The following is a 27,039-nucleotide window of genomic DNA, read 5'->3' on the forward strand; positions in this document are numbered from 1 at the left end:
CTACTTCCTCCTTGTAGGAGTGGGACTCTTCATTCCTCTTCCTGCAGCTGCTTTAGGAGGGGCGGGGCTGGGAGTGGATGGGGCGGGGCTTGGAGCAGGCTGGGTCTTGGGCTGTGGGATTTCAATGGGGAGTTTAGGAGGGATGATTGTTTTAGGGGTCAGAGTTGGTTTCGCTTCTGGGATTTTCTCTCCGTGACGGTACACACTGACCTGGAAAGGGAGAGACAGAATAAGACATTATGCTAGTATGATGCAAATATTGCCCATACATGCATTCACTTTACTGTATGGTTGTAGAGATGTTAAAAGGGCAACATCTTTCATGCAAACATCGTACAGCATTTAAACACATCCTTTTGAGTTTTAGGTTAAGGATATTCTAGGTCAGGATTTTGCATTATTTTTTCCTGATTTAACCGCAAATGAACAAAAAAAAACATCACAAGGTCAAATATCAGCTGTGTAACTGCTCTGAGTTACACACACAAGTGCAATCATAAAAATATCTCACTGCTGGGCCCCAATGAAAATACAAGATTTGTGCCACAGATGGTCAGAAAAATTCCATGGCTCTGAGTAAATCCAGTCATTTGTGGTACACAGCAGTGAAACTCACCACTATATCCACAGACTCCCCTCCGTATTTGTTCTGGACAATCATGGTATATCTGCCAGAACCCTCCATGGAAACACCTTTGATCGTCAGACTGGCAAACTTTCCCTGATCCAGAGAGACCGAGTACTGAAAGATGAAATCACAGGTTAGAGAAGTGAGAAAGCCAGCGCAGGGAGTTCAGCATGATTTAACATTTAGAAACGCGTGTCACTTTGAGTTTTATTTTAAAATAAATTCATATTTTACTCAAAACATGAGCTTTGATTACAATAATGCTTAAGCAAAACCTGAGCACTGCTACATGGGCTCGTTGGACACAAGGACAAATTATATCCTCCAATTTATTCTCTGTCCTTATCTGCTGATAATATGCTCAACCATATGATTGAATTGAATGACCATAAAAAAACATATGTACTTCTTGAGACCACAAAAACAAAACCATTGATGTTTAAAGCCTGAACACTTGTTCAGACACCTGAGACAAAATAGAGTTCTTGTATTCTGATTTGCACCATGTGAGAAGTTCAGTGAATACAGTATTACAGTAGTAATTTCTCTCTCTCATACAGTACCTGCCCACTCATTTGCAAGGTCTGGGTACATTTGTTGCAGTCTAATTATATTCCAATGAAGATAAACACTTGCCTTTCATTTTGAAAAATTAAAGGTCTAAATTGGCCTAAAAATATGGACTTTTTCTAATTAACATGTTATATGGTCTTGCATAATTGCATTAATTTATTCGACCCATGTTGGCTGTGGGTTGCTAATATACTTCTGTTTGACAGATTAAAGGTAGCAGCTGTTAAAAAAATTCTTAGTTAATTAGATAATTATGGTAGTTTTGTGAAATAATGTTAATATCTGGTACTCACTAGCTGTATAGTTATACAGTAAGTATTCCAACTCTGAGTGCCGGTGCAATATTCTCTGGATCTGAATATTTTTCTGTTTGTTTTTCTGTTAATATCATACTCTGTGGTAACGAGGTAGGGGAGATGCACTCCTGAGGTTTGAAAAACACATCACCAAGGACATCAGTTCTTGTTTTTGACAGATTATTAGCAGGTGAGGGAATGAATGAAGAAGAGGGTAAACTTCAACACATATTCCACCTGGACTGCGGTTTCTCAAACTTAAATCTCCAAAGCCGTTAGGAGCCGCAGGATGCTGATGCTGTTGAAAGAGCCTCCACTGACTGGGGATAGGATGTAGACTTATACAAGTAGGTCAATGAGTTATGAAAGGTAGATTTGTTCTATTACCTATCCAGGAGAGTGCTGATAATGCTGACCTCACCTAAAGTATGCAGATCCCTCCAGTGAGGGATTGTTACTGGTGCTGAAGTATCCCCTAAAAGCAGATAGAGGCCCTTTGTTTCTCTTACAGTTTTTCTCATTTGCTTTGGCTTAATTTTGATGGGATAATTATTTTTTTCAAAACAATAACTTCAAATCTCTAAACATTTTCAGTCAAGAAAATGACACGTGTTTTGGCACACGTGTGAAAGAGTAAGCATAATTGTCTACAATTTGAACCATAACCACTTGCATGCGGCTTTCTGTTCTAAATTGAGTTGATTCTCACTGAAATTGTCATACTCTTCACAACTTATTACCATTCTTTCATCGTTTGAGCCCATCGCATGCAAAATGATCCATTTCGATTTTCAAAAATCTGTCCGACAGACATGCATATTCCATAAATAGTGTTATGCACTATTGTTTTTTTACTGAACTTCCGTATCTTTTTTGGTTTATCGTCTATGCCCTTACATGAAAGATCAAAGGTGGATTTTCTGTTTACAGTACATGTAACACATTTCTACACAAATAAATGTCCTGTATACATACAACAATGCATATACATTTTCTGTGTACGACAGTATTGACTTCTCCAAGTAAGCTCTTATCTACTTTTTAAATTGTTGTAAAAATTGCACTTACAATTAAGAGAATGTCAAGCCAGTTTTTTTCTTTTTAAATGGGCAAAAGCGATTGAAAATGTTTAATCCTTGTCACTTCAGCAGTAAATTAGCTGTATAGAGACATCCAGCAATGCAATCAGTCACAGGAAACAAATTTTATCATTGAGGATCTTGTCTATTGAAACATACACTACCTAGAATGTACTTTTTTTTTTTATTATTCCCAGAGTACATTCTTCAGAATATCTTATTCAAATATGACTTTTACGTTTCATAATATTAGTTTGAATGTCATTTTTAAAAAGGTAAAAGTACTTTTTTTTATCAATTACACTATGATATTTAAACTTATATTCTAGTTATGGTTGTACATTGCATTTTGACAGTATAGTACACTTTAGGACGCAACCCATATGAATCAAAGATGCAAAATATTGAAACAAAGTCAAAGCCACCGACGGTTACACAACATAACCCAGTAGACGCATACTGAGACCCTATAGTATCACTAGACAAGTTAATAGAAACACTATTTCAATTGTGTCTGATTAATAAGGTAATTAATCATGGGAAACACAGGAGGGGCTGGGTTTGGGAAGGGGGTAATCAGCTGGTAGATTCAGCAGTAGCGTGTAGCAGGAAGGAACCAAAGTATGGATGGAGCTGCTGTTTGGAGTGCTTTATTTCTGTTGGTGTGGCTGAAGCATTTACCTGATCGTCAGGTTCCACATCTGCTCCATTCTTTAGCCATGAGACTTGAGGTTTGGGGTCGCCACACACTGAACATGTTAAACTCAGGGTCTATAGAAACAAAGATGACTGTTTAGAAAATCATGCAGACATTAAGAGATACTTTAATCACATATACACCTACCTTCTTTTCCATAATGGTTACCACATCAGGCAGTCCTCCCACCACCTTACCACGGTCTGAAACAAACCATTGTTAATATTAATTATCATTCTTATTGCCTATTATATTGATGATGAACTCAATAATAATAAGATAACTAAATAATCAGAAGCAATAACTGTATAAAGAAAAGGTATTAAAGAAAGAAATAAGGAAAATGAAAGAAATAAAGAATTAACTCACTCTTCTCAGCATAGGCCTCAGCCCTGAAACACACAGAAAATAAAGTTAGAGATATGTATGTCGCTCTCTCATTCAGCAAACCAGCGGTACACTTATCATATAACACTGTAACCTAAAATGTATCTTGCGGTATCAACTCAAAATATAACAGCAGGTAGGCCTACTACCAGCTGCGCTGACAGCGACTCAGTTGAAACTCAATCATATGTATGAAATCATCAAGGGAATGGCCCCAGGTAACGTGATGTGCCATATAGAGATTATGATGATGATCATCATTATCATATAGAGATCATCATCAGCAAACTTCACTGGAGCAAAGTGTTATGTCAATTCAAGTCCTAAGGGTGAATAGCACAGCGGGGAACTCATTTTTCTATACTGGCATGGGCTCATTTTAAAGATCACCCACTCTACATCAAACAGAGTCAGAGTAGAGGGGCACAGAAGAATAGGGTTAAGCAGCAGCTCTGTCATGACGTGTCATGCCGACTTGTGTCTGGTAGATGATGTTTGTTTATATTTTATAGCAATTTGTATGATAAAACAGTGTAAAACATTGCAATCTTAATTTATTGTAACTATATTAAATGTTACTGCTGTGGAGTATTTGATGAGTGTATGTATAACGTTGAATTGACACCAAGATCCACTATCTCTTTTTTTCACACTCAAAACTAAATTCATCAACCAATTAATCAACCAACAAATAATAAGTATGAAATGCAACCCTGTGTTGTAAATGCAGTACAGCCATGTTAGGTTGTGGTCTATTTCCACTATCTGGCTCTACTCACTTACCACACACTTAATATCTTTTCCATTTTTGGGTCAGTAGCAGTGGTCAGATGGTCTGCCACAAGGTATTCTGGGTTTAGAGCCAAACCACATAAAACTGCAGTTTATTCAGGGACTTAACAGAATCTTTTCTATGGCAAAAAAATTATACTGCTTTGTAATCACTGGGTGAGGGCTGTCGGAGCAGCATGGGAGGACCAGAGGTCAGACACAGGACCAGATGGCTGGGGGAACTCTGCTCTCCTCTCGGCATATTGATGCTCAATCAGAAGTGCAACAGGACGTCACTTGTTTCAATGTGTTTGTAAAATATTTTGCTTAAATGTCTCTCTTTGAATGTTAATTAGAAAAGGGAGTTGGACAGTTTCCACTCTGCATGCAGTGTTTAGTGTTTAGAGTTTCAATTGATTTTTTTAAATGGATTTGCAAAACTCAGTACGTGGGGTTTCACTTTGGCCCAATTAGCCAGAGGACCCAAAAGGATCTCTGCTACCTCACTGCTTCTATTTTTTAGACATTGATTTTTTAGCTAAAATTATAATATTATGGACTTTTCCAGACAGAAATACTGTTTTTTTTTCTCTGTTTCCATAAAGGTGTGCAGTATTGACAAAATATCAATACAATCATGTATGCTATCCTGCATAGAAAAGTAGATAAAACCAAATCTAATAGCTGAGTGACTGTGATTCAACAGATCATTTTATCAGTTACATTTGACGGAACCAGTAATTCCTCTTTTACAGAGTTAGTCCGGCTAAAATACACACAGAAAGGCACAAAGAAACAGATCTGAAGGTTTAGTCTTACTTAAGTTTCTGGAACTCAGTGAAGGCCTTCTCATATACTGTAAAAGACAAAAAACAGAATTTCACTGCTCAACAACATTAATCGTCTCTTCATTTTATTTTAGAGTAGTAGCACTGATCGTCTTGCATAAGTGCTGGTTAAACAAATATATTTAGGTAAAAACAAAAATACACTACTTTTAGCATAGCTTCAGAAGTTAAGTTAAGGAATCATAACACATCCTATCCAATATCTGTCAAAACATAACTCTTTAGAACATACTGAGCATAATGGAAGTACAGCCTTAGGGGAAGACTGTTTGATACACAAAAGACAGACTTTGGTCGGAGTATCACTTAAAAGTCTTACATTTCAGACTGAAGCAAAGAGCTTCATAAAAACAAGTGAGGTTGTAGTTCCCTGCCCCGTTTTTAACAGTATTATCTATAAAAAGAGTGAGTGACAGATCAAAGGATAGAGAGAAGGTACTGACCATCACCACTGAGGTCCAGTGTGCGTTTGTGTGAGTTTTCAGAGTTGGTCATCACAATGGAGTACATTCCTTTATCCTTCTCCATTGGCTCAATCACCTGTAAATCAATTAATCAACAAAAACATAAAATAATTAGTGTCTGGCTGTTTATTTCTAGTTTAATTCACGGTATAAAACCAGGTAATAACAATGTTGTGTAAATTAAGCTTTCAAACCAAAAGCAAAAGGAAGACACACTGTTTAAATTAATTAAGTTTAATGGGTTTTGAAATGTTTGAAGTTTTTATTCATCAGCTAATCCTTCTTAAAGTGAGATTATCTAATTCGTCTCAAAGTTGCCCTGGTATCACCTCCACAAAAGCACTCTGAGGACTTTTTAGCAACAGTTCCAATACCTGAGGGGCTTTTCTGATTGATTCAATTTAGAGGTATATACATTTCAGCTTTGTACAGGAGACAATAATACCTCCATGGTTGCCATAGCAGGGGTTCCTCCAATCACAATCTTGTCACTGTGGGAGAGTTTAGCCTCACTGAGGAGAAGAGAGGAGAGGTTAGTGTGTAAATGCACTGTTTATTTGTGAGTTGGTGAAGCCTGTTGTGGAGGTAATGGAAAATCATGTTTACATGCCTGCCTAATGTTACGCATAGGGACACCAATTTCTCTCTCTTGCTATCTGTCGCTCTCTCTCACACACACATTCACAGAAAGAACAGGGAGAGTTTAAAAATCTAATCTCCATCATTTTTGTTCTTTAAATAATTGAATAACAGAAATGCCTCTCCTATCCCCTGTACCCTTTCTCTCTCTTTTCTTTTCTCTTTGTCATTTTGTCCATATTTTTTCTGTCTACTCTCTCTCACTCTATTTCCCTTCCAATCACATTTTATAATCTGCAGGGTACAACGGAGTGCTTTTAACATTGCTTCTTTATAGAAAATGATAGGGGTGGGATTTTTCTCACAAAACAGGGCCATTCTACTGCAATAACCATGATAATGAAAACACTTGCCAACTGCCATCACAAGTTTTATTATGTTGGTTATTGTTTTTGCCTCTCCCAGCAGTTTAACTTGAAAGAAAGGCAAAATAATAGGTTTGTGGTCAGCATGTTTATAGGCAGACTTAAAATAATAATCTTATACCTCCTAAAAACACTGACAACAACTACAAAAAGTGGAGTTATTGTCATTATTTTCTTCTTCTTCTCCTTAGTACTACTTGTTGCTGGTGTTGTAGTGGCATTTGAAGTATTTTTATTAGTTTTATAAATATAAATTCTTACCCATGACACCAGGTGATGTTCATCTCTGAGGTGAAATACTTCATGTGACACTGCAGCTGAATGCCTGTTGCTGTGCAGTTAATCACCAGCTCTGCTGCACTGGCTCCTAGAGAAGGTGATAAAGGTGATAGAGGTTGTGGAGTGGCACATTTGACTTGAGAATAAGATACATATTTCCCATCTGCTTCTGAATAACAATAGCAATGCACTTTATTGCTAAGAATTAATCAAATAAAATCTAACTTTCATCTGTAGCCATAAGACTTCCCTTTTATGCTACCTTTATCCAGCTTGGAGAGCAGAATTGTACTAACGAAGCAGAGTGCAGACTGTTTGTATGCTACATTCAATAAAACCCTTCAAACATCAGAAGCATTGATAACTTTATTTTTTCAAGCTGTTATACCTAAAAGGGAGTTGAATAGTACAGTATGTCTGTGTGGGACTTGACTCACTGCGAATTACAAGTGTACAACTGTGTCATCCACCTGGTCACATCACCATGGTTTCCCATTATCACAGTAATGAACCCTCTTCTCCTCTGCAACCACTGATGTAACAGTTTCTGCAGAGCTGTCAAGTGACTGTCTCTTAAAATAGGAGTAAGATGCTCCTCCACACTGTCACTGTGACAGCGCAGTGGAATTTTAAAGTGATTTCACCACATGATGACATGATGGCCAAATGCTTCCAGCATGACAACTTCTGCCACATGCTGATACGTGTGTGTATGTAGCAGTGGGATTTTAAAAACAGAAATGTATTAGCCTGGTGATGGATCTACCTAATCTCTCATCAATGTGTTGCAATTGTGATGTGTGCACAGAATTTGCACTTGATCCCTTCAGTGGGTAGAGGAGGATGATGATGATGATGTTTAGTACGTTTTTTTGTATTGATATGTGTTAGTGAGATAATTAATGTCTGTGTATTCACCGACGTGCATGTGTGTGGGTGTATGAGTGTGTAAAAGGCAGATACCCACCAGCCAGTTGGCTGATCTTGTTTATGGCATCGTCAAAGACTAGAAGAGAGGCAGAAAAACATGGGGTCAGGGAAAGAGCCTCTGTAGGAGGAGGGAAAGTCACAGTGCTGCCCTCTGGTGGCTGCATTCAAAACTCAGCATTGAAGAGTTCAAATGAAAGGTGAGTTTCCTTGAATCCATATCCCGTGGCTCAGTATCCCTGTTGCCATTATTAACCAATTAACTGAATATTTCTATTCTTTGGTGGTGTCACTACTTAGCTAACATAGCAAAAGGGTGTAAAGAGCTTTATCTGTCAGCTAATCATTAAATATTTACTAACTTCTAATATAGAATGAACAGAAGAGATTCCGAAAAGAACAGAAATATTTAGTTCTGACATCAAAATGCATACAGAAGAATACAAGCTTGAAGTACTACAGAATACCAGCTTTAGTTTATTTCAAACAAACTTTTACAGGAACATTATTGATGATCATTATGATTTTCTCAGGAATAAATACAGCCAGTAGGTGAACGGTCACATGGCAAGAACTATTTGTATATCAAGTAGTAAGAAAAACAAAGTTGAGGTTTTGTTGGGATTTAAAAAATGAATTAGTTTACCACACATACAGTGTATACATTTGGATCATATTTTTTTGTTCCTGTCTTCCACTTTTTAATGAGCATCAAGCTCGTTTTCAGTTTATGCTCAGTTAGAAAACCAGCCAGCCGACGAGTCAGAGAATTACTCCCCTAATTAATCAGTGAGATAAATTAAGTAAGACAGATATGTTTACCTTTTCCGGAGATGTCAATTTGGCTCATGTCTTTTCCTCTGTCATCACTGATGGTGGCCTTATAAACTCCTGCTGTCTTCAGTGAAAACTGGAGAAGACACAAAATATGAATGCATCAAATAGTGTGTAGGGGATATAAGAAACACAGGATGTTGAATTGTAAATCCGAACACATTGTGAGGTCTGTGTGTCCCTGTTGTTGGATCATCCGAGAAAAGACTAAATTGTCTAATATTGCTCTGCACCCAAATCCGTGAACAAAACATAGCATCTACCCCTTGATTTAGTGTAGCCACTTCACTACATCCTAGTATGTGCATGTATAACTATGCAAATAATAGTATTGTAAACGGTTTCATAGCATGGTATTAACAGTACCAAAGAGTTATTACCAGTTTAATTGGCAGTTTGCAGACTCCTGATCCCAGGTCAGGCTTCACATCAGGGATGATCTCAGTGTCTTCTTTATACCAGTGGAACACTGATTCCTTCTTCAAGTTAGCAACCTGCAATGGAAAACAGAATCTTACATATTTTCAACACATAATTATCATTTAAAAAGTCAAAAAATTAAAAAGAGGGTTTTGCTTTTTATAAAGCAGATCATCCAATCACAATGCCACCAATTAAGTCCCAGATGGCCTTTAAAAGTCACTTCATCAGAGTTTAGATGTGTTGCACCTCATCTTTTAATGGCAACCAGGGCTATTTAACACTTGAAGTGTAACAAGGCCATTAGAGATGTTCTATGTGTATATATAGTTCCGCCTTAAAGAAGCCTGTTAGCAACAAATTAATGCAGCATACCTCAGATTTTATAACTCATTACCAGATGCAAATCCAACAAGTCAGCGACGTGTGGAAAGTTCAGTTTATGTATTGAGATATCGCAACGTGTGCACTTTGGGCAATTACTCTCACCCCATCTCACAGATATAAAATCTCTCAAGAGAACTTTGGCTTGTAGTATTATTTAACAAATATATTGTACCCTATATTTTCAACCATAAATGAAGTATGCTTCTGCTGGTTGATGCTTCATAAGAAAGCTGCTATGTATAGTCACAACATTCACTCAACTTAATTTACTGCACATGTTTGTTGTGTTTCTACATTATTAAAAATTCACTTTTTTGAGCTAAATTGACAAACAGATTAAACAGATGTTGGCTTTAGATTGTCTCGAGGGATATAAACAATAACTTCATTTAAAAATGTTCCTAATTATCTGCTTCATGCTAACAAAGCCCAAACAAAATCCTGACAGTGTAATTCTGGATATTTTCAATCTGGACCTTATCATTAGACAGCATTTACTCATCTTGTACTCAGCCACCTAGAATGGGTAATCAGCAATCCACAAGACCGACTAAAATGTATTTGGAGTGTAAATATTCAATCATTGAGGTTGGCTGTGTTTACCTTGCAGACCAAAGTGACGGAGCAGTCATCTCCAACCTGAAGTGACAGGAACTCACTGAAGTGGGGACCTGTGGTTGATGAAGGCAGGAGAGAAAGGCCCAGGGCAGACATGAGCTTAAAACAAATTACATGTGGACCATGATTGTATCAGTTCTTCCGTATGCATACATGTGTTATGTGTTACAATTCTTAATGCAAAATAAATAATAAAGGAATCTACACTCGCACCGATTGATATCTGTTTCTGTTATTCTGCATTTGGGACTTATTTTGTATGTAGCAAGCCATTTCAAATGGGTAAATTTTTTGTTTTAATGTTCTAACTACCGCTTTAGGTAATGCAGGTCTGTTTCTTCCCTGTACACTCATCATTAGATTAGTTGTCTCCCAGGCAACATAGTGGTGAGCTCGTCTACCTCGGCTAGGTAGAGTAGAAGCTCATACATGCTTAAGAGTAGATGATGTTTTGTATTTCTTACCCTCCTTGACTCTGATGTACTCTCTCCTCTGGTAGTCAGCCTCGGCCAGTGCTGCTTTGAAAGCTGTGTGCACACACAAATACACATAAATAGAGGATAATTAAAAGATCAAAGTGTTGCCAGTAGTTGCTATAGATTCTGTCAGTGGATTAGCTTGCTAGTAGTCCTCTGTATGAGAGAGGAATCATAATTTCTGAAATCAAGGTTCATTATTTGTAGCTCTGAGTGTCCTTCACACTGAACAGCTTCAACATTTATCAACTGAATTAATTTCCATAATGTAGTGTCTTATGCTAGAGATGGAGTAAGTCAAGCACATATATACTTTACACCACATAAGTCTCAACAGGCGGTGTTCATTCTGACTGAGGCTTGCCAGCATATCCACTGATTATTAAGGATGAAAATAAGGAGGTAAAGATGGCAAATCCTTTTTTCACATGTCAGCGCAACATACAACACAAGCAGCTAAAATGTTTGGCCATGGTTACGATTGTGGTTTAATACCACTGTAAACCTTGAGTGGTAGATGTTGGTAGATCAGTGTTTCCAACAGGATTTTGTGAGACTGATTGGTCCTCAGACCCTGTGTGCTCTTGTAAAGTATTTTGGGCTGTAGTAAACAATTTAATCATAAACACATTAATCAGTAGGTCATTAATAAGTAACACTGGATTGCAGTCAGTTTTAGCAGGGTTTAGAAACCAGTTTTAAACCAGCTTAGAAAGACCAGGCCTCTCTTACCATCTCCAATCAGAACCAGTGAGCTCTGTGCTTTGCCTCCCCCATCTGTGATCTGGCAGGTAAATGTCCCCTCATTTTCCTCAGTGAAATGGTCCATGATGAACTCAATGATACCTGCAGAGACGTCATGACCCATCTTGTTGGGCTGCAGAAAAATAGAGTTGGCTGTAAATAGACTTTGTGAATATATATATTTTTTAACAGTGACTTTTATGTTGCCACATGCAGCTGACTGAATCGTGTTCGGTGTACATCGAGAGAAGAAAGACAATTCTTTCAGCTTGAAGGCAGTAATTTATCCATTTCTCCCCACTGTTTATTCATGCCCTAAACTACGGTGTCAAATCTTACATCAGCTCCAGACATTTCCTTGTTGTTGGCAAAGAATTTGTAGGTGACATTGGAAGAAATCTCCTCAGCCTGCAGCCAGAACCTCATTCTGCCTCTTTCCAAAATCTTATAGGCCAACTCTGATTTGAGTGGGATGACTAAAGGAGAGAAGAGGAGAAAAGAAGTTTACAAGTTCAAACATTACTGCACTTATGTACTAATATTTTAATCAAACTGTTGTTACTTTATTAGTGAGAGAAGAGGACAGGAGGCAAAAGAGCAGGTGAGGTGAATAGTGGTTTCGGCAGGTGATGCAAAAGTAGGTAAGACCTTTTGGATAAAAAAAAAAAAATGTGCGAAATGTGCTCCTAAAAGAAGAAAGAAATCTGAAAGGTTCAAAGCAAGACAGAACAAAGCAAAATGAAGGCGTGAAAGGGAAGAACTGATAAATAGAGAGAGTGGGTGAAACAGATTAGATGCAGCAGAGAAAAACTGCAAGAGAAGAGAGATTAAAAGGGACAAAGAGAGAGAGATTATGAGAGATCGAAAGTGTCAGCCAGAGGTACCTACTTGGGTGTCTGATATCATAGCTGAGTGCCAGCATCTTTGCCAACTCTGAAACATAAAGAGACAGTTTATTCATTTCATGCAAGCATGAGCACAAACAAGCAATTAAAATGTATCTTACACTTTGTAAAAAAGTGTCATTTTATCATGCGGTTGCTTCAAGTACCAAGTTTGGAGTTAGAGAAGTCACTGCTGTAATTGTGTTTAATAGGAAGAGACAGATTAATGAACAAACACCTTAGGACTGGAGCAAATATAGCCATAGGAAAGACGATATGGTTATTATTATGGCTTGTTTTCTAGGGCCTTCTTAAGTACATTTGATATAAGTGAAATAATCTAATCTTGTTTGGTAGGTGTTTGGAAATTATTGTTAGTTAGGCTGAAAAAACTGTAGGCCAAATGGGAAGCAATCAGTGAAAGGCACACTGAATAATAATACTATCGCCTAGTAGCGTACTGGTGCAATAGCAGGAAAACTTTGTGAAATTTCCTGACAGAAAGCCCTTCGCCAATAACACATGGTTCTAAAACACACACTGCCCTGAGCTTGGAGAAATCAATGTGCTCTGCTTTTATTCATCAGATGTGTGATAAAATTGTTTGTTGCCTACATGCTAGTGTTGTCGTTCTTAAGCACAGTCTCATTGCTTTCATTTTTGTTTCATCCTACACATCGCCTCAGTTCTCCGATAAATAGTGTATATTTGATGTGTTCATGTTGCAATACAGCCGTTCATTGATCAAGGCATGAAAGATATTAGCACACACTACTTTTACAGATGGAGGAAACAAATATTCAATGTCATCTGATGTTATGCCTTCGAAAAAATGAAGATTTTGTGAGAACAACCCTGTTTTGATTTTGAATTCTGGTGGACAGCCAGCAGACATTGGGGTGAGTGCCTCACAGACATTCCAGATCCCTTAACTGATATTTCCTTTCTTCCAGTGGGGGACCTGGGGTCTGAATAAACCGTTTTGCTGAAGACTTGGATCTGTAAACAGGCTACTCACATCTCAATAGTAAAAGTGCCAATCTAACACTTGCCAGAGAAGGCACCAGGGCCCTCCACCCTGATGAGATATATGTTTTGTCAAGATAACAAAGTAACAGAAGGATGTGAAGACAGTAAAAGGACTTATTTGATTATTATAGCTGTAGATCAAGTCAAGAGAAGGGACTGAACACTCCTTTTCTCTTCCTACTTTTCTCTGTCACACACACACACACACACACACGCATCCCCCTTTTCTCACTATCCTCCAACGCAGGACCTGAGATAAGACAACTGCAAGACACTGTTATAAATCTGAGAGTGCTTTTTTAAGTTGACTCAACATTGATATCCGTATAAAATGGACGAATTGCTAATAATTCTGAGGTAATACATTCTGTACAATGTGGCCACACTGCCATCTATTGGTAAATGATATATCTGTATCACTAAGTATGTGTGAATATATGTGTGGGCAAGACTGCATTGTTAAATAAGTGTGTGGTCAAATCAGTGTTTAGCCTCTGTCCCGTTCATATTTCTGTGCTAGTAAGCCTCCCACTCTTTGTAGTATTTTCATTTTGAAGCACTGTCCCAGAGGGCTTTGGTTGAACTGCACCAGCAACTCCTCCACCAAGACCATTTTCGTCAGCCCCGAAGTGAGTGACTTCATGCTCTGCTCAGGTGGACATTACTCCACTAAATCTTTACATAGCAAATTGTAGATTTGAAGTAACATGTCTGCCAGTGGAGACAAAGCAGCCGGGTGGACAGAAGACAGGAGGAATGTTCTTCCTTCTTTATAATCTTCACTCAGAAATGTTATTTATTTTATTTAAATTATACATTTGTTTCTGGTGAGATATTAATTACTTTATATAGTGACTTTACTGTAGTTAACATAACTGTTGCTGCTCTAGAAAAAAAACTTTTTTAATCTAATATATCATTTTAAAAACAATTATTTAGTCATGTAGAAGAACTGAGTATTGATAAGAGTAGCCCCTAGTCATTCTTAAAGCCTAAAGATACCTATCCCTACCTGTAGGCTACGTAGTTCTCTGACACAAAAGGGAGGGGCTGAGCTGACAGGTGTTTAATTGGTTGCAACCTGCCAATTTCACATTTAGCACTTTTAAGTTGATCTCACTATTTAAGATCTTTTATTCTCTTGTTTAATTATTGCCTTTTATCATGTAGCCATTAGTAATGCCTCATTTATTCCCTTAAATGTAGGCATTTAGCTATAAATAAATCTCCTAATTTATCAGCAAGAAGTCAGCAGAGGTCCCAGTTTTTAAAAAAAATTATCCAATGCCTGCATTTGGAACAGATTAATTTGGTTTATATATTTGCCTTCAAATGAAGGTGGTGGCTCAAACTTTAATGATTACAACATTTTTATTCTAATGTAACCATTCCGCTTCAAAGATAATAGCAACCATTCAAATTACAGCATGTCAAGTGCAAAAAAGATCAGTCTAGGCTGTAAATAAGTAAAAACATATATTCAATAGTTTAGGTTGTAATAGTTTAGTATTGGATTTCTGTACGTTTTGAAAGCCAGAGTTTGGCTGGGTGGTTAAGCTCCATAGCAACACTTACACAGGGATTGGTAAATCCTACCTTCAGCAGAGATTGTATGGCTGGATGACACTCCTTCTGTGCTGGTGACAGAAACAGAGTATGTCCCGAAGTCCTCTTTATCTGCATTCTTAAAGATCAGCTTAGAACTAAAATCCACGACAAGAGAGAGACACAGACAGAAAGATTATGCACATTTCTCCAACAATAACTGTTCACATGTGACACACAAATATTCCTGTGGGTGTGTGTAATCTTACTGGCTGCCTTCAGTCTTGATCACTACTCCTTTGGAGAAATCCGTAATTTCTTTATAATCTTTCTTCCAGATGAACTGAGAGCCCTCGCTTATTTGGCAGGACTCGAATGACATAACAATGTCACCTGATTTCTCATCCACAACACAGGATACCTCCTGAGAACCTTGAATACAAAGAGAAAATGAAAAAAAGTTTGTTTAAAGTTACACCCATTTCGTTCTCCAAAAAAGCCACATAGGAATTGTGTGCAGATTTCATCATTCCATTTTAGCAAAGCCATGAGTTGACTATGTTATGTCTTTTTCAGAAATTGATGATGCAAATTTGATAATCTCCTACTGTTTGTGAATAAAAGTTACCTTCCAAAGCCTTGGCAGTGACAGGGTCAGAGGCCATAGTGGCCATACCCAATCCTGCAGCGTTGACCGCACGCACACGGAACGTGTAGCTAGTGCCGGCCTCAAGGCCTGTTACCTATAGGAAACAAACAGACAAGAGAACAAACTAGTGTTGGTGAAGGGTGTACAGCTATGACTTTTTATACACAGGTGTTAATCATCAATTTGGGTAAATACGACAGGTACGATAACTGACGCTAAAGTTATTGCAGTATGTTTTGCAATAAATTAACTCGTAATCAATCCATCCTGTTTTGCAAGCAGTGTTTTAGCAGACTGTTCAATATATTTTGCATTACACAGTAATAAAATACATATAATGTTGATAAGTTGATTGACTTGCACATGTCACATATGATATAAGTCACAATTACTTTTCATTCTAAAACAATCATTTCCATCTACCTTCTTAGTTGAGCTCAGCCAGTAACTGTTTACTTTATCCACTAGATGTCATTGTCACACAATTTAATATAAGAGTATATAGCACTACTGTATTGGAAATATTATCAACATAAGCAATACACAATAATGCATAAGGACAACAACAACAGTTGTAACTTATTTCAGCAGTGCATTCAAATTTAAGTCAACCCCAGATTCACTCCAGTTTTGGAATGAGCTTTGACCGCTTGGTGTTTCACCTCACTACATTTGCATTTCTTTCTGCGCTGCATCCACCATTTTCATACCGTCCTCTTGGATGCATACTTCTGCGTGCATGGGGGCTACACACCTAGTACCTAAATGCTGACGCCCAAAAACATCCTGAACACAACAAAATAAGAAGAAACTAAGAAAATAATAGCAGTGTCACACTGTCACACGCTTCTAGTGGGGCAAGTGACGACTGAGAGGGATTACTTTTAATGCTATGCAAAGTTTTTACATTGTTTTTTTTAGAAAAATCCTGCATTTCATACCTTTAAAAAGACCCCAAACACTTTATCAACAATCAAAATTGTTTATTTAATTATCAACAAATTTCATAAACGTATTATTTCCGCTATGCCCAACTTTTTCGTCCGATTGCAATGTATTCAAATAATTTTATATGGCAGGATTTCAGGTCAATATACTGATAATCCTCATAAATTGAACATAAACCATATAATAGAGGCTCTCACCTTGAGGAAGCGGTGACTAACAGCAGTCTCATTGGCAGTGGTCCAGTCAGAAGTGCCATTCTTAGCGTACTCAACCTGATAACCTGTGATTGGTCCAGAACCAGCATAGACAGGCTTTTTCCACTCAACCAGCAATGAATCATCTCTCACTTCACCGAACGTCAGGTCATAGGCAGGGCCTGAAGGACACACAGAATGAGAGGAGACAAACAACCACATATACATTTGTATTTGTGAGGACATTTTAATGAAAACATTCACTCTATTCCTTCCAGTTCTCAATGCTATTTGGTAGACATGAGCATGATGCCATAAACTTGCAAAGGCTTTTTGTTTTTTGGATGTTTCAAAGTTTGAATGTAAACGTGACCAAGTCAGTCAAAAGATGACATTTACTAACCAGGCTCCGGCATAGTCCAGGCCTCACAGCTGAAATCGGCTGAATGTTTGGCAGCTGGTCCAAGACCAGCCAGGTTGGCTGCATACACATGGAACTGATAGACTGCACCCTCTGTCAAGCCCTCCACCTGTCAATAAATTGTTAACATGTTAACCAACATGCCAATCATCGTTTTCTTAAACAAAACTTTCCAAACTCACACACAGGTTGATCCAGAGTCAATTAGTGGATAGTCGTAGTGAATTAGTGCTTGTCCAGGTAACCTAATTGACCCAGATCTTTTTCTAACAATGTGGAAAACCAAACCACAGTTTAAAAACTGGCACATATGTTACTTAAGCTTCATTATCGTATCAGGAACAACCAACTTTAAGAACTTGTATTCAATTTATGCAAAAAATGTTGGTCCCTCTTCAGTTTGTTTTGATGCTTTAAGGTAGACTTAACAACTTCATTATTGTACCTTATAAAGTCTTTCTGTAACTGATGGGATGTGAACCTCCCTCCACATTGTTGTTCCACTGCGTCTTTTGTCCACATAATACTCCTTGACGTTTGTTCCTCCAGAGTGAAGAGGCTTCTTCCAGTTCAGAACCATTGAATGGCCGTCACAGCTCAGCAGTGCAATGTCGTAAGGAGCAGAGGGGGTGGCTGAAAAGGCAGAACTGAATTTTAATACTATTAATTACAAAAATAAAACTTCACACCCATAATCGTGAATAATAATTATCATAAATATGCCAATACTGACTGAGGGCAGCCTTAACAGTCAGAGGTGCAGACTCCTGGGATTCATCACTAAGACCCAGCTCATTGATAGCCTGGACACGGAAAACGTATGTTTCTCCTGTGGTAAGACCACTAACCACAAACCTGCAGAAACAGAATCACATGCATGATTATTGCTTTCAGTATTCAGTATCAGTATTGCTTTCGCGCTGTCAACCAACTACTATGGAAAGACACGCTTCTGTTTGTTGAAAACATACTTGGTGCTCTTGTGAGGTTTGTGATTGGCCGAGGTCCAGTCCTTGGACCCCTTCACACACTGATCGATGTAGTAGCCAATCAGATTGTTGGGTTCCTTTGGAGGAGACCACTGGATGAGAACAGAGGTGTTCGTTTCCCTGGTAGAAATCACCTGACCGGGAGCAGATGGCACACCTGAAGAATACAAAAAATAGCAAGTGTTAAATATTTCGTAAAAATTACAATTGAACACAACAGCAGCTTAGGTGTTTATTTATTTCATCACTGTAGAAATCTGTGAAATATTGACAAGAAATGGACAGAACAGACCTTTGAGTTCCAGGGTTTCAATGGGTTTACTCGGCTCTGATGGCTCACTGACTCCATAGATATTGGCAGACAAAACTCTGAATTTGTATTGTTTGCCCTCTGACAAGTCAAAGACGGCATAACGGGGAGATCGAATAGGAACCTGAGTGTTGACACGCTGCCACGCGCCACTGTCTCCCAAGCACTGTGGGAAGAGAGAGACAGAGAAAAAATGCTGGCTGTTTGTGTTTGTGTTTAACAGTTTAAGTCAGCTTTAGAAATTAAATTAATATTGTTCAATCAAATATTGCAGTGTACAGAAAAGTATGCCATCTGCACATTCAATGCACTTATTTAAACCATTCTAATTTTCCTCCGATTAGGTTGGTTTGTTCAATTTATTTTTAATTCGCAACAGAGACACAGGAATGAAACACAGATAGGAAGTTAATAAATAAACAGAAATGAACGAGGGGAGAAAGAAATTTCTATACAGTATTATGCAACAACAATAATATTATTCTGATACTCTTTTTAGCAGTTTCAGTGTTCTGTGTTTGTGTCTCTGTGACTATGCTTTCACTTGTATGTCTGCATCAATAGTGTGCATATATGTGTAGAGTAGTGCGTGCAATAGTGTCCTGTTCTTTTAATCCACCTCTAGACCTCCAAGAAGAAAGAGGAGTAGGCCTATTACAAACAGCACTGGTGTCATTGTGACATGTTTTGTTACCTTTTCTATAAAGTACCACATGGGAGCCTTGCTGGAATATGCAGGTGCTTTCCAGCTCAGAACTACATATGTCCTGTCTGTTTCTGAGGCATAAATTCCTGATGGAGCACCTGGGGGCTTTCCCTCAGCTGCAGAGAAACACACACACAAAGATGATAAACATACACAGTGGCACCACGAGGCACCCACTGTTTCTTACAACTCTGTACATAAATACAGAGGAAAGATATTATAATAATACTTATCATGTAGATATGTATCAATTTCAGTCAATACTCACCTTCAACTTCATCATGGTAAGACACAACATCTAGTTTTCCACCGAGTTTTTGGGCTATAAGAAAATAAAAAAACAGAATTGTCAATGTTGAAGTTTAATTTATTGTTCATTTTGTTAAAAAAATTGTTTAGCGAGGGATTAAGATGAAAATGTATTACTTAAACTATAACTGTTCATCGCAAAATACAAACAAATTATTTGTCTTTTTTTATCAATAATTACAAAAGTACACATTCATTTTAAGACTGCATTGATCAGGGATGGACACATCATTCAAAAATAAACCAAACTTTTTACAATAAACCTTACACGTGGCAGTTTGAAGTGAAGCAAACTTCACATACATGCAATAAATTCTGCAGCATCCCATGAAAAAAAAAGACAAAAGAGAAAATCTAAACTACCTGAATTTACAGTGAGTATAATGTTAACTATTCACATTAGACCATCATTTTAAACCTTTTATAATTCAGGGATGCTGTCATGGAGCAGCATAGTAATTGCACTTCAACCGCATAAGAACAGCAACATAACTAGTAATCATTTACAGTCATTCCATCCAAACATACCAAAACAGCAGCGACATTTGGCATGTCAGCGACTACAGGACACATTTCTTCAAGTCTTCAAATGGTGTAATATAAAAGCCATGGATGAAATTTCTCTATACTAATCCAGTTAAACCCACCATGGAGTCTCTCAAACTCAGTGGGGTCCAGTGCGGCGATAGGATCCGACATGCGAGATGCTTTGCTGATTCCGTGAGAGTTGACTGCTCTGACTCTGAAGTAGTAGGCATGTCCCTCAAACAGCCCAGACACTGGGTATTTACAAATCTTTATGGGGTGATCATTGCACTGAGTCCAGTTTTCAGTTCCAACCTCGCATCTACACAATAAAAATCAGGAAAAGGAATTGGTTCAGAGCAAAGAATGAAAGAAGAAGTACAGGAAAATATTTCGGTGTAGAGAAAAGGAAGGATTCCCTGTACTGTACTTTAAGACAATAACTCCTTCACGTGTACAAATAGTCAAGCAAACTCTATGTAATGACTTACAGTGATCAGTCTTTATGTTTGTCAGGCTATCTATTTATGGTGTTATTTCAGTTACTCCTACTTGTCCATAAAGTATCCCAGGATTGGTCCCTCTGTGGTGGTATTTGGGGGCTTCCATGACACAATGACATAGTCCCTATTGGCATCGTGGATCTTGATATCCATAGGAGCACCAGGTGCACCAGGGACTGGAGGGGGACCATCTTCACAGGAAGTAACACAGTGACATTTTAATAATCATATTATTTGTTAGTAATCTAAGCTAAGTAGGTTAAGTAACAGAGTTCTGTGAAATCTGTTGCATCATGTTAACAGTGAATCGATAACAATGAAATAAAAACCCAGTATGATTCCCTGTTACCTGAGACAGAGACAAATGCACTGTGTTCTGCGCTGCCTCCTTTAGTGACCATGCGTATTGTGTAGAGTCCTTCATCATCTTTGAAGAGGTTGGGAATAGTCAAAGTGGTGACTCCTCTGCCAGTCTCAATCTTCACCCATTTAGAGTCAAACAGACGCGTGTCTGAAAACGAGACAGAATCATGAATTCAGAGTCCCTTCCTGCATATTTCTTAGAAAACACATTTCTTAATTGATGTAAAAATATGTTTCAATAAATTATACACCAGGTTTGACGAAATGTAGTGATTTTCAATATAAAGGCGAAGCTATCAAAATGTGCTTTTATCTCATGTGGTATCTTTTATGCAATGTCTACAGACACACATGGCAAATTAAACTAATCATGAATTGAGGCAATATTGCTAGAGTCTATTTAACTACTTTCACTTTAATTAATTAGCAATGAAAATAGTGTCTGTAAAATACTCCCATTTTTCCTCTGCTCTGCCTCTGGCTGGATGTCGACTAGATTGGGTCCGACAGGCAGGCAATATACATTACCAGCAATTGAAGTTTAATTACTTTGTCATAAAATGCTACTTTACAACATTTACCATCTCTATACCACTGTGCATCAGGCTGCAGGTTGGCCAGGTTGGGGTTCAGGGTCATGGTAGCAGTCAGCTTGGCAGATTCTCCCTCAGTGGCAAACACTGGTCCAAATTTTTCCACAAAGGTTATGTGGATTTTAGTGTAATGGATCTTGGGAAGCATGGCAGCTGAGAGATTGGAAAAAGGAAGAAACAAAGAATGAGAGAGTGACGGGAATAGTAAATAAATTGGCTGGTGGTAACAGCTTGTTGCTTTATATACTACTTTAAAAGAGATATATATTTTATAGCCTAGTAGTGGTACTGATTTTGTAACTTCTGGACATATTTAGAGGGAGCTGGAAGTAATTATGATGCTTACCTGTGAAAGGCAACCATGCATATGAACAGGACTCATCCTCCTGCTTGAACCCTACATGATTAAAAAAGAAACATACCAAAAGTACATAATTATTATCAGCAGCCAGTTGTAGAAATATAGGTAAAGAAATTGGTGACCAGGCAGACAGAGCTACCCACCGCACCACTGTGCAGCCAACTACAACATCAGTTACAGGGTAATCAGGACTTACTCTTAACAATGACGGAGGCCTGGGTGGAAGCCTGTCCATGACTGTTACAAGCCACAGCAGTGTACTGGGCGGTATCATCAGTTGAGCATCTATAAAAAAAACAATAAAACACAAGTTTCAAGGTCAATAAACCTATAAGGTTCTCATAGACTCTTGTGGTCCTTTGATTAAAATATTGCTTTAAACAGCCTACCGGTGACACTATGTATTAGTCACCTTATATCAAGCATTAGATCTTTAAGTGAGCCATTACTAATGTTTACAGTCATCTGTTAAAATATGGAAAATGCCTAAGTACTGGATGTTCTGTATATCCACAAGGACCTGCTCTAACAGGACTAACTGTAAACCACTGAAGAAATTAATGCATTACATAAGCAATAATTTCCAACATGAATGCAATATGTTGCCAGGCATAATCAGCAGCTGAGCAGGCACCGTATGGATTGAGTAAAGCCCTGTTCGCACACACAGTAGGACCTATAACATTGCCGGGTTGGATAGATGCTTGAAAGAGACTTGGCATTGGGCATACTACTTGGAGACAGTGCCACAAAGCTGTGACATAAGCCGGTCTTCATTGTGAATAGTTGACAGCGCTTTCCATTCAGAATTGCTTAAATTTCCAAGACCTTCTCGCAAAAATGATAATTTTACAAGCTGCAAATCTTCGCAGCATGTAGTACATCACATTCTGTGTCTCTTATGAATTGACAATCTCAGCAAGCCCCAAGCAAAATGCAGAAGCTTCTGATCTAGACGAAGTTCTGTTCTCATAACTGAAAACTGCATTTACAGGCTTGTTGGAGAGATTTAGGGAGAAAGAGGCACAAGAGGGTCAAAGTAATGTTTTGTTTTACATTGCATGCCATGCATTCATGACTTGAAGAGCAACCTCTGAGTTCAATCTCTTTCATGCTATATTTTATCCTTAAGTCTCTTCCTCTTTATGTCCCTCTCAGTATATCCTTTTCTTCCTGATGCTCTCCTCACCAACTTTTCCACAACCTCATATTACCCCAGTATCATCTAACATGGGAATTTCAACCCGTGCAGAATGCGTAGGCTGGTATAGTCATAAAGAGATGACTCTGACATTATTGGCAGAGGGGACTAGTTGCAGCCTGGAGCTGAGGGAGAGCAAACGTATTCTTAATTCTAATTAAAGCAGCATGCAGTAAAACCTTCAAATGCACAGAAATGTCTGCACTGGTGCACTGTGTGTGTGAAGGGAGTGGTTGGGGGTAGGGGGGATGTACAGGAATGCCATGGTGTAAGGATTTAGAGCTGAGAAGTTGGGGGGATTCTGCACTTTTTTCTGTCTGTCATGAGCAAGGCTTAAAACTACGACAAGCTGCTGGTAATTTGTAATTCAAAAGGGATGTATCCTCTAATGTCTTCCAGTTTATTTATTTTTTTCACTTAAAACACACAGCATTCAGTGTAAATGGTAATCTATCCTGTGATTTTTAGACCACTTAGGAAGGTGATGTGGTTAAGGAGTATTTTTAACAAGGAGTTAGGGCTGTTGGCTGAACTGTGTGTAAGTAACAGTCAGAGGGAGCTAAAGGTGACTGGATCCAAGGAGAGAGTGATGACTGAAAGAAACCTCGAGGATCACGTAGCACTGAGGTCAGCACTCGCAACAGCTGAGCTTCCTAAGACTGGAGTCAGTCAGCTGACTCTGACGTTATTACTTTAGTTTGAAGTTGTCCACAGACCCTGAAGGGACTGACGAGAAGATTTTCTGATGATTCAATATTTAGTCTTGGGATAGGCGATAAGCCGATCAAAAATGATATATTCCACAATTTGCCTAATGCAACTCAAAAGCATCTTTCATTAGACCATATATGAAGTTTATAATGCACGTTTTCTCTCAAGAAACCGTTTTACAACGGTCTTCACAAGCCAAGTAAAAAACAGCTCATCAAGTGGTAAAAAACACAGCAGGAGAAGTCTGTTTTATACTTATCGCACCTTGGGATCTCAAGAGTATGGATTCCCCCTTTAGCTTCAACCAGGTACGGTCCAGAGGACAAGCACAGGATCACACCATCTTTATACCTGAAATAGAGGAAAATGATTGCTCACTAGCATAAAAACGTCGAACCATAATAGAAAACACTTTAGCAGCAACTTTAGTAAGAGATCTACTTTCATATTACAAGTATATCTTAAGAAGAAAAGAAAGAGATGTTAGCTAGCCATCCTATCCCCATGAAAGTATTTGGTTGAGTAACTGTCAAAGAAAACAAATAGAATACCATGTTAAAAGAAAAAATAGTTTTAATTCCTTACCATTTTACAACTGGCATGGGGAAGCCCTCAACCGTACAGAAGAGTTTGATTGGAGTGTTTTCAAACACAGTGTGGGATCTGAGTCTGACCATGAACTTTGGTCCCCTGATCATAGGCTCCTCACGTACATATTTGCTCATCATCTTTGTCCTTACCTAGACAGGGAAACAAGAATAACAATAAGCAAATAAATAATATACATATCTTACACACACACCCTCCACATTGCTTTATTTTCCTATTACTATAATTATATTCTAACCAATAGATATTAATAAACTCAACATATAAACATTTTTAAAACAATGCGGTTTAACTACTGTCTCAATATGAGCTCAGGTTATACATATATATATATATATATATATATATATATATATATATATTAACACACAATTTTCATTGAATGTTATATGCAAGTCGGGCCAGGAAAAGTTCATAGATTCTCACCACGTCCTGGATGCGAGCTTGTGTTTTGTGCTCATATCTTTCCTCCATCGCCTCAGAACTAAAGACAAACAGTAGGTCAGTTTTGCTAACAATCAATGTTGTCCGTTTACACAGGCAGATCATTTGTTAAATTCTTAAAAAAAACATCATTTTGAACATATACCTACTGTCAAAATATTAAAGCTAAACTGAAATAGTACTGATCCACCAATTCCACCTACTTGCGGGAACATGGGCTCTTGTGTCTGTGGTTACTGTATAAGGATTACAATTTCTTTATTTTTTTTAACACAGGTTGGGAGTGAGGCCTGATGCGTTTATTGCCTGCCATGACAGCAGTATAAGACTGAAAGGGATGAACCTGATTCATGCAAAGACTGCAGGACAAATTCCATGACCTTTCCATAGTAGAGACAGAGGGGTAAAGCCTCCCTGACCGTGCCTGATCTTACACAGCAGCCTATCAACACACACTCACCAACAGTATGACTCCTCTGTAAAAGGGGAAGAGACAGGGATCAGAGAGCCTTGAGCACCCAAAAGACAAGCTTTTTTTAAGAGGGTGCATTACAGGATTACTGTTCAACATCTGTGTTCAAGACATGGCAGCCTGGGCTTCAGAGAGTCATTAGCTTTAAATATGCCTGCGCACCATTGGGCACAGAAAATATGATCAGGCATTCAGATTCTCAAAAAATATTTAACTGACAAGTGCATATTGCTGTCATTTGTAAGCTGAGCCTCCTGGACAACAACAATAACTGTTGGAGATTTGTAGAGCCACTTTTGTCTGGAACCCTTGTGGCTCTAAGAGAAGGAAAATGATTTATCACATTACATTACATTACATTACAGTCATTTAGCAGACGCCTTTATCCATAAATCACAACATCCTCCCTGTTTTTTGCTGCTTTACATAATGTCTTTGTGCATAGCCAAATCTTATATTCAGCAGACTATACCACTGGAGGCCCAACCCACCAGAGGTTGCCCCAGAGCTGGCAACAGGCCTGTTGCCTGAGAGGGGGAGATTGTCAGAATGGGAGACAAAGCCAGCAGTGGGAAGCTCTGAGTCTTTCATCACGGTGTCCACAAAGCCTTCAGGCCTGATCTCATTCCACCACTGTCACCACAAAATGGGGGAAGTGCCCTTCAGTCGAGAGAATCAGGAGGATCCTGACAGTTGGCAGCAACAAACGAAGCAGTTGGTTTGGGCACCACCATGATGAGACCAAAGTTGGAGGGGCCATGTTGCATATTAAGAGAGGAAGGCGACCAAAGTAATGTCTTGTGTTGCAAGTGGATGCCAGGTTGGAGTATGATAAAAATTTACGCACCCTGTGGATTAGTTGGGGTTTGTCCAAATTGGCAAAATAAGTAAAATTTCGGGGGGTTCCCTGTTAACGAGAATATGTAAACCTATGAAAAGAACAGACACCATATGCTTTGTCACCTATACAACCAAGAAGGATCATATTTGAATAGGAAGAAAACATATCCTATCTTGTGGTTGTTTAAATGTGCCCTGAAATTGCCGTCTGCTCTGTGGAGGAATAATTATTTTACTTTTTACTTTTATTTCATCAGCAAATCAGTCAATCAGTGTTCAGGGAACGTTACACATACAAGCTGCATACTTACATGAGTTTGAAATAAAAGACAAGGGAATCAGTAAGGAAAATAAGCTCTATAAGGGCACTACCACTGCATGAATAAAACATTGTCAATGATACACTTTGTTAAAAGAGAACTATAAGTTTAACAAAGGCAGGCTTGTGTGCTTGTTAGCTACTTATTAGCAAAAATAAAAAAGAACAAGAAGAGGTGAGCAGCAGAAAAAATAAGATTTTTTTAAGGGGTGAGTAAAGACATGAAACACACAGCACACAAAAACAATCAACTACCTTAACACTCTACATAGTTACCAATCACATAATTGCACTAAACAGTTGCACGATGTGACAAAATAGTTGTTAGCATTTTTTCCCCCCCTGGTATTGGAATCATCAGCCAGTGAAAACTGGGGATTGTTTGACTAGTTTTCTACATAATACAGCTTACAAAGGCCAAGTTCTTTCAAGTTTAGCATGGCCAGCTCAGGATTAGTTTGGTCTCGATGTTAGCTTTATGTTAACCAGGTTAGCCTTCTATTCTAACCTAGTCAACGCTTACTAATGTTACAATACTACTGTTAGCGTAATGTTTTAGTTATATTTAGCATTAGAGTGTAACATGTACCTGCTGTATTCTTTAACCACATATTTGCTCTGTTTGTGGTGGTATTCATGGTTGTAATTCCCACGTTTCATCCAACCTGACATGGTGACACTG

The 27,039-nt window shown here is 38.3% G+C and overlaps 1 protein-coding gene across 1 annotated transcript; it reads right to left on the bottom strand.

Moving 5' to 3' along the window:
- Positions 1-27,029, bottom strand: myom2b (myomesin 2b). Its single transcript, XM_054613786.1, has 38 exons — positions 26,947-27,029; positions 24,709-24,766; positions 24,259-24,413; positions 23,938-24,024; positions 21,958-22,046; positions 21,747-21,797; positions 21,389-21,553; positions 20,794-20,955; positions 20,494-20,635; positions 20,064-20,263; positions 19,376-19,429; positions 19,096-19,223; positions 18,384-18,567; positions 18,074-18,248; positions 17,836-17,957; positions 17,548-17,735; positions 17,085-17,211; positions 16,685-16,863; positions 15,519-15,633; positions 15,160-15,322; positions 14,942-15,048; positions 12,321-12,365; positions 11,772-11,908; positions 11,421-11,565; positions 10,677-10,739; positions 10,198-10,265; positions 9,168-9,281; positions 8,776-8,863; positions 7,994-8,032; positions 7,009-7,114; positions 6,189-6,255; positions 5,723-5,819; positions 5,251-5,287; positions 3,643-3,665; positions 3,421-3,476; positions 3,258-3,347; positions 617-742; positions 1-210 (listed from the first exon to the last, which is right to left on the bottom strand). Exons 1-38 carry the CDS (start codon positions 27,027-27,029, stop codon positions 1-3), a joined length of 4,245 nt encoding a protein of 1,414 aa, XP_054469761.1.
- Between the last annotated feature and the right edge of the window lie 10 nt (positions 27,030-27,039).

The sequence above is a fragment of the Anoplopoma fimbria genome, chromosome 2, assembly GCF_027596085.1.
Source record: "Anoplopoma fimbria isolate UVic2021 breed Golden Eagle Sablefish chromosome 2, Afim_UVic_2022, whole genome shotgun sequence".
Taxonomy (NCBI): Eukaryota; Metazoa; Chordata; class Actinopteri; order Perciformes; family Anoplopomatidae; genus Anoplopoma; species Anoplopoma fimbria.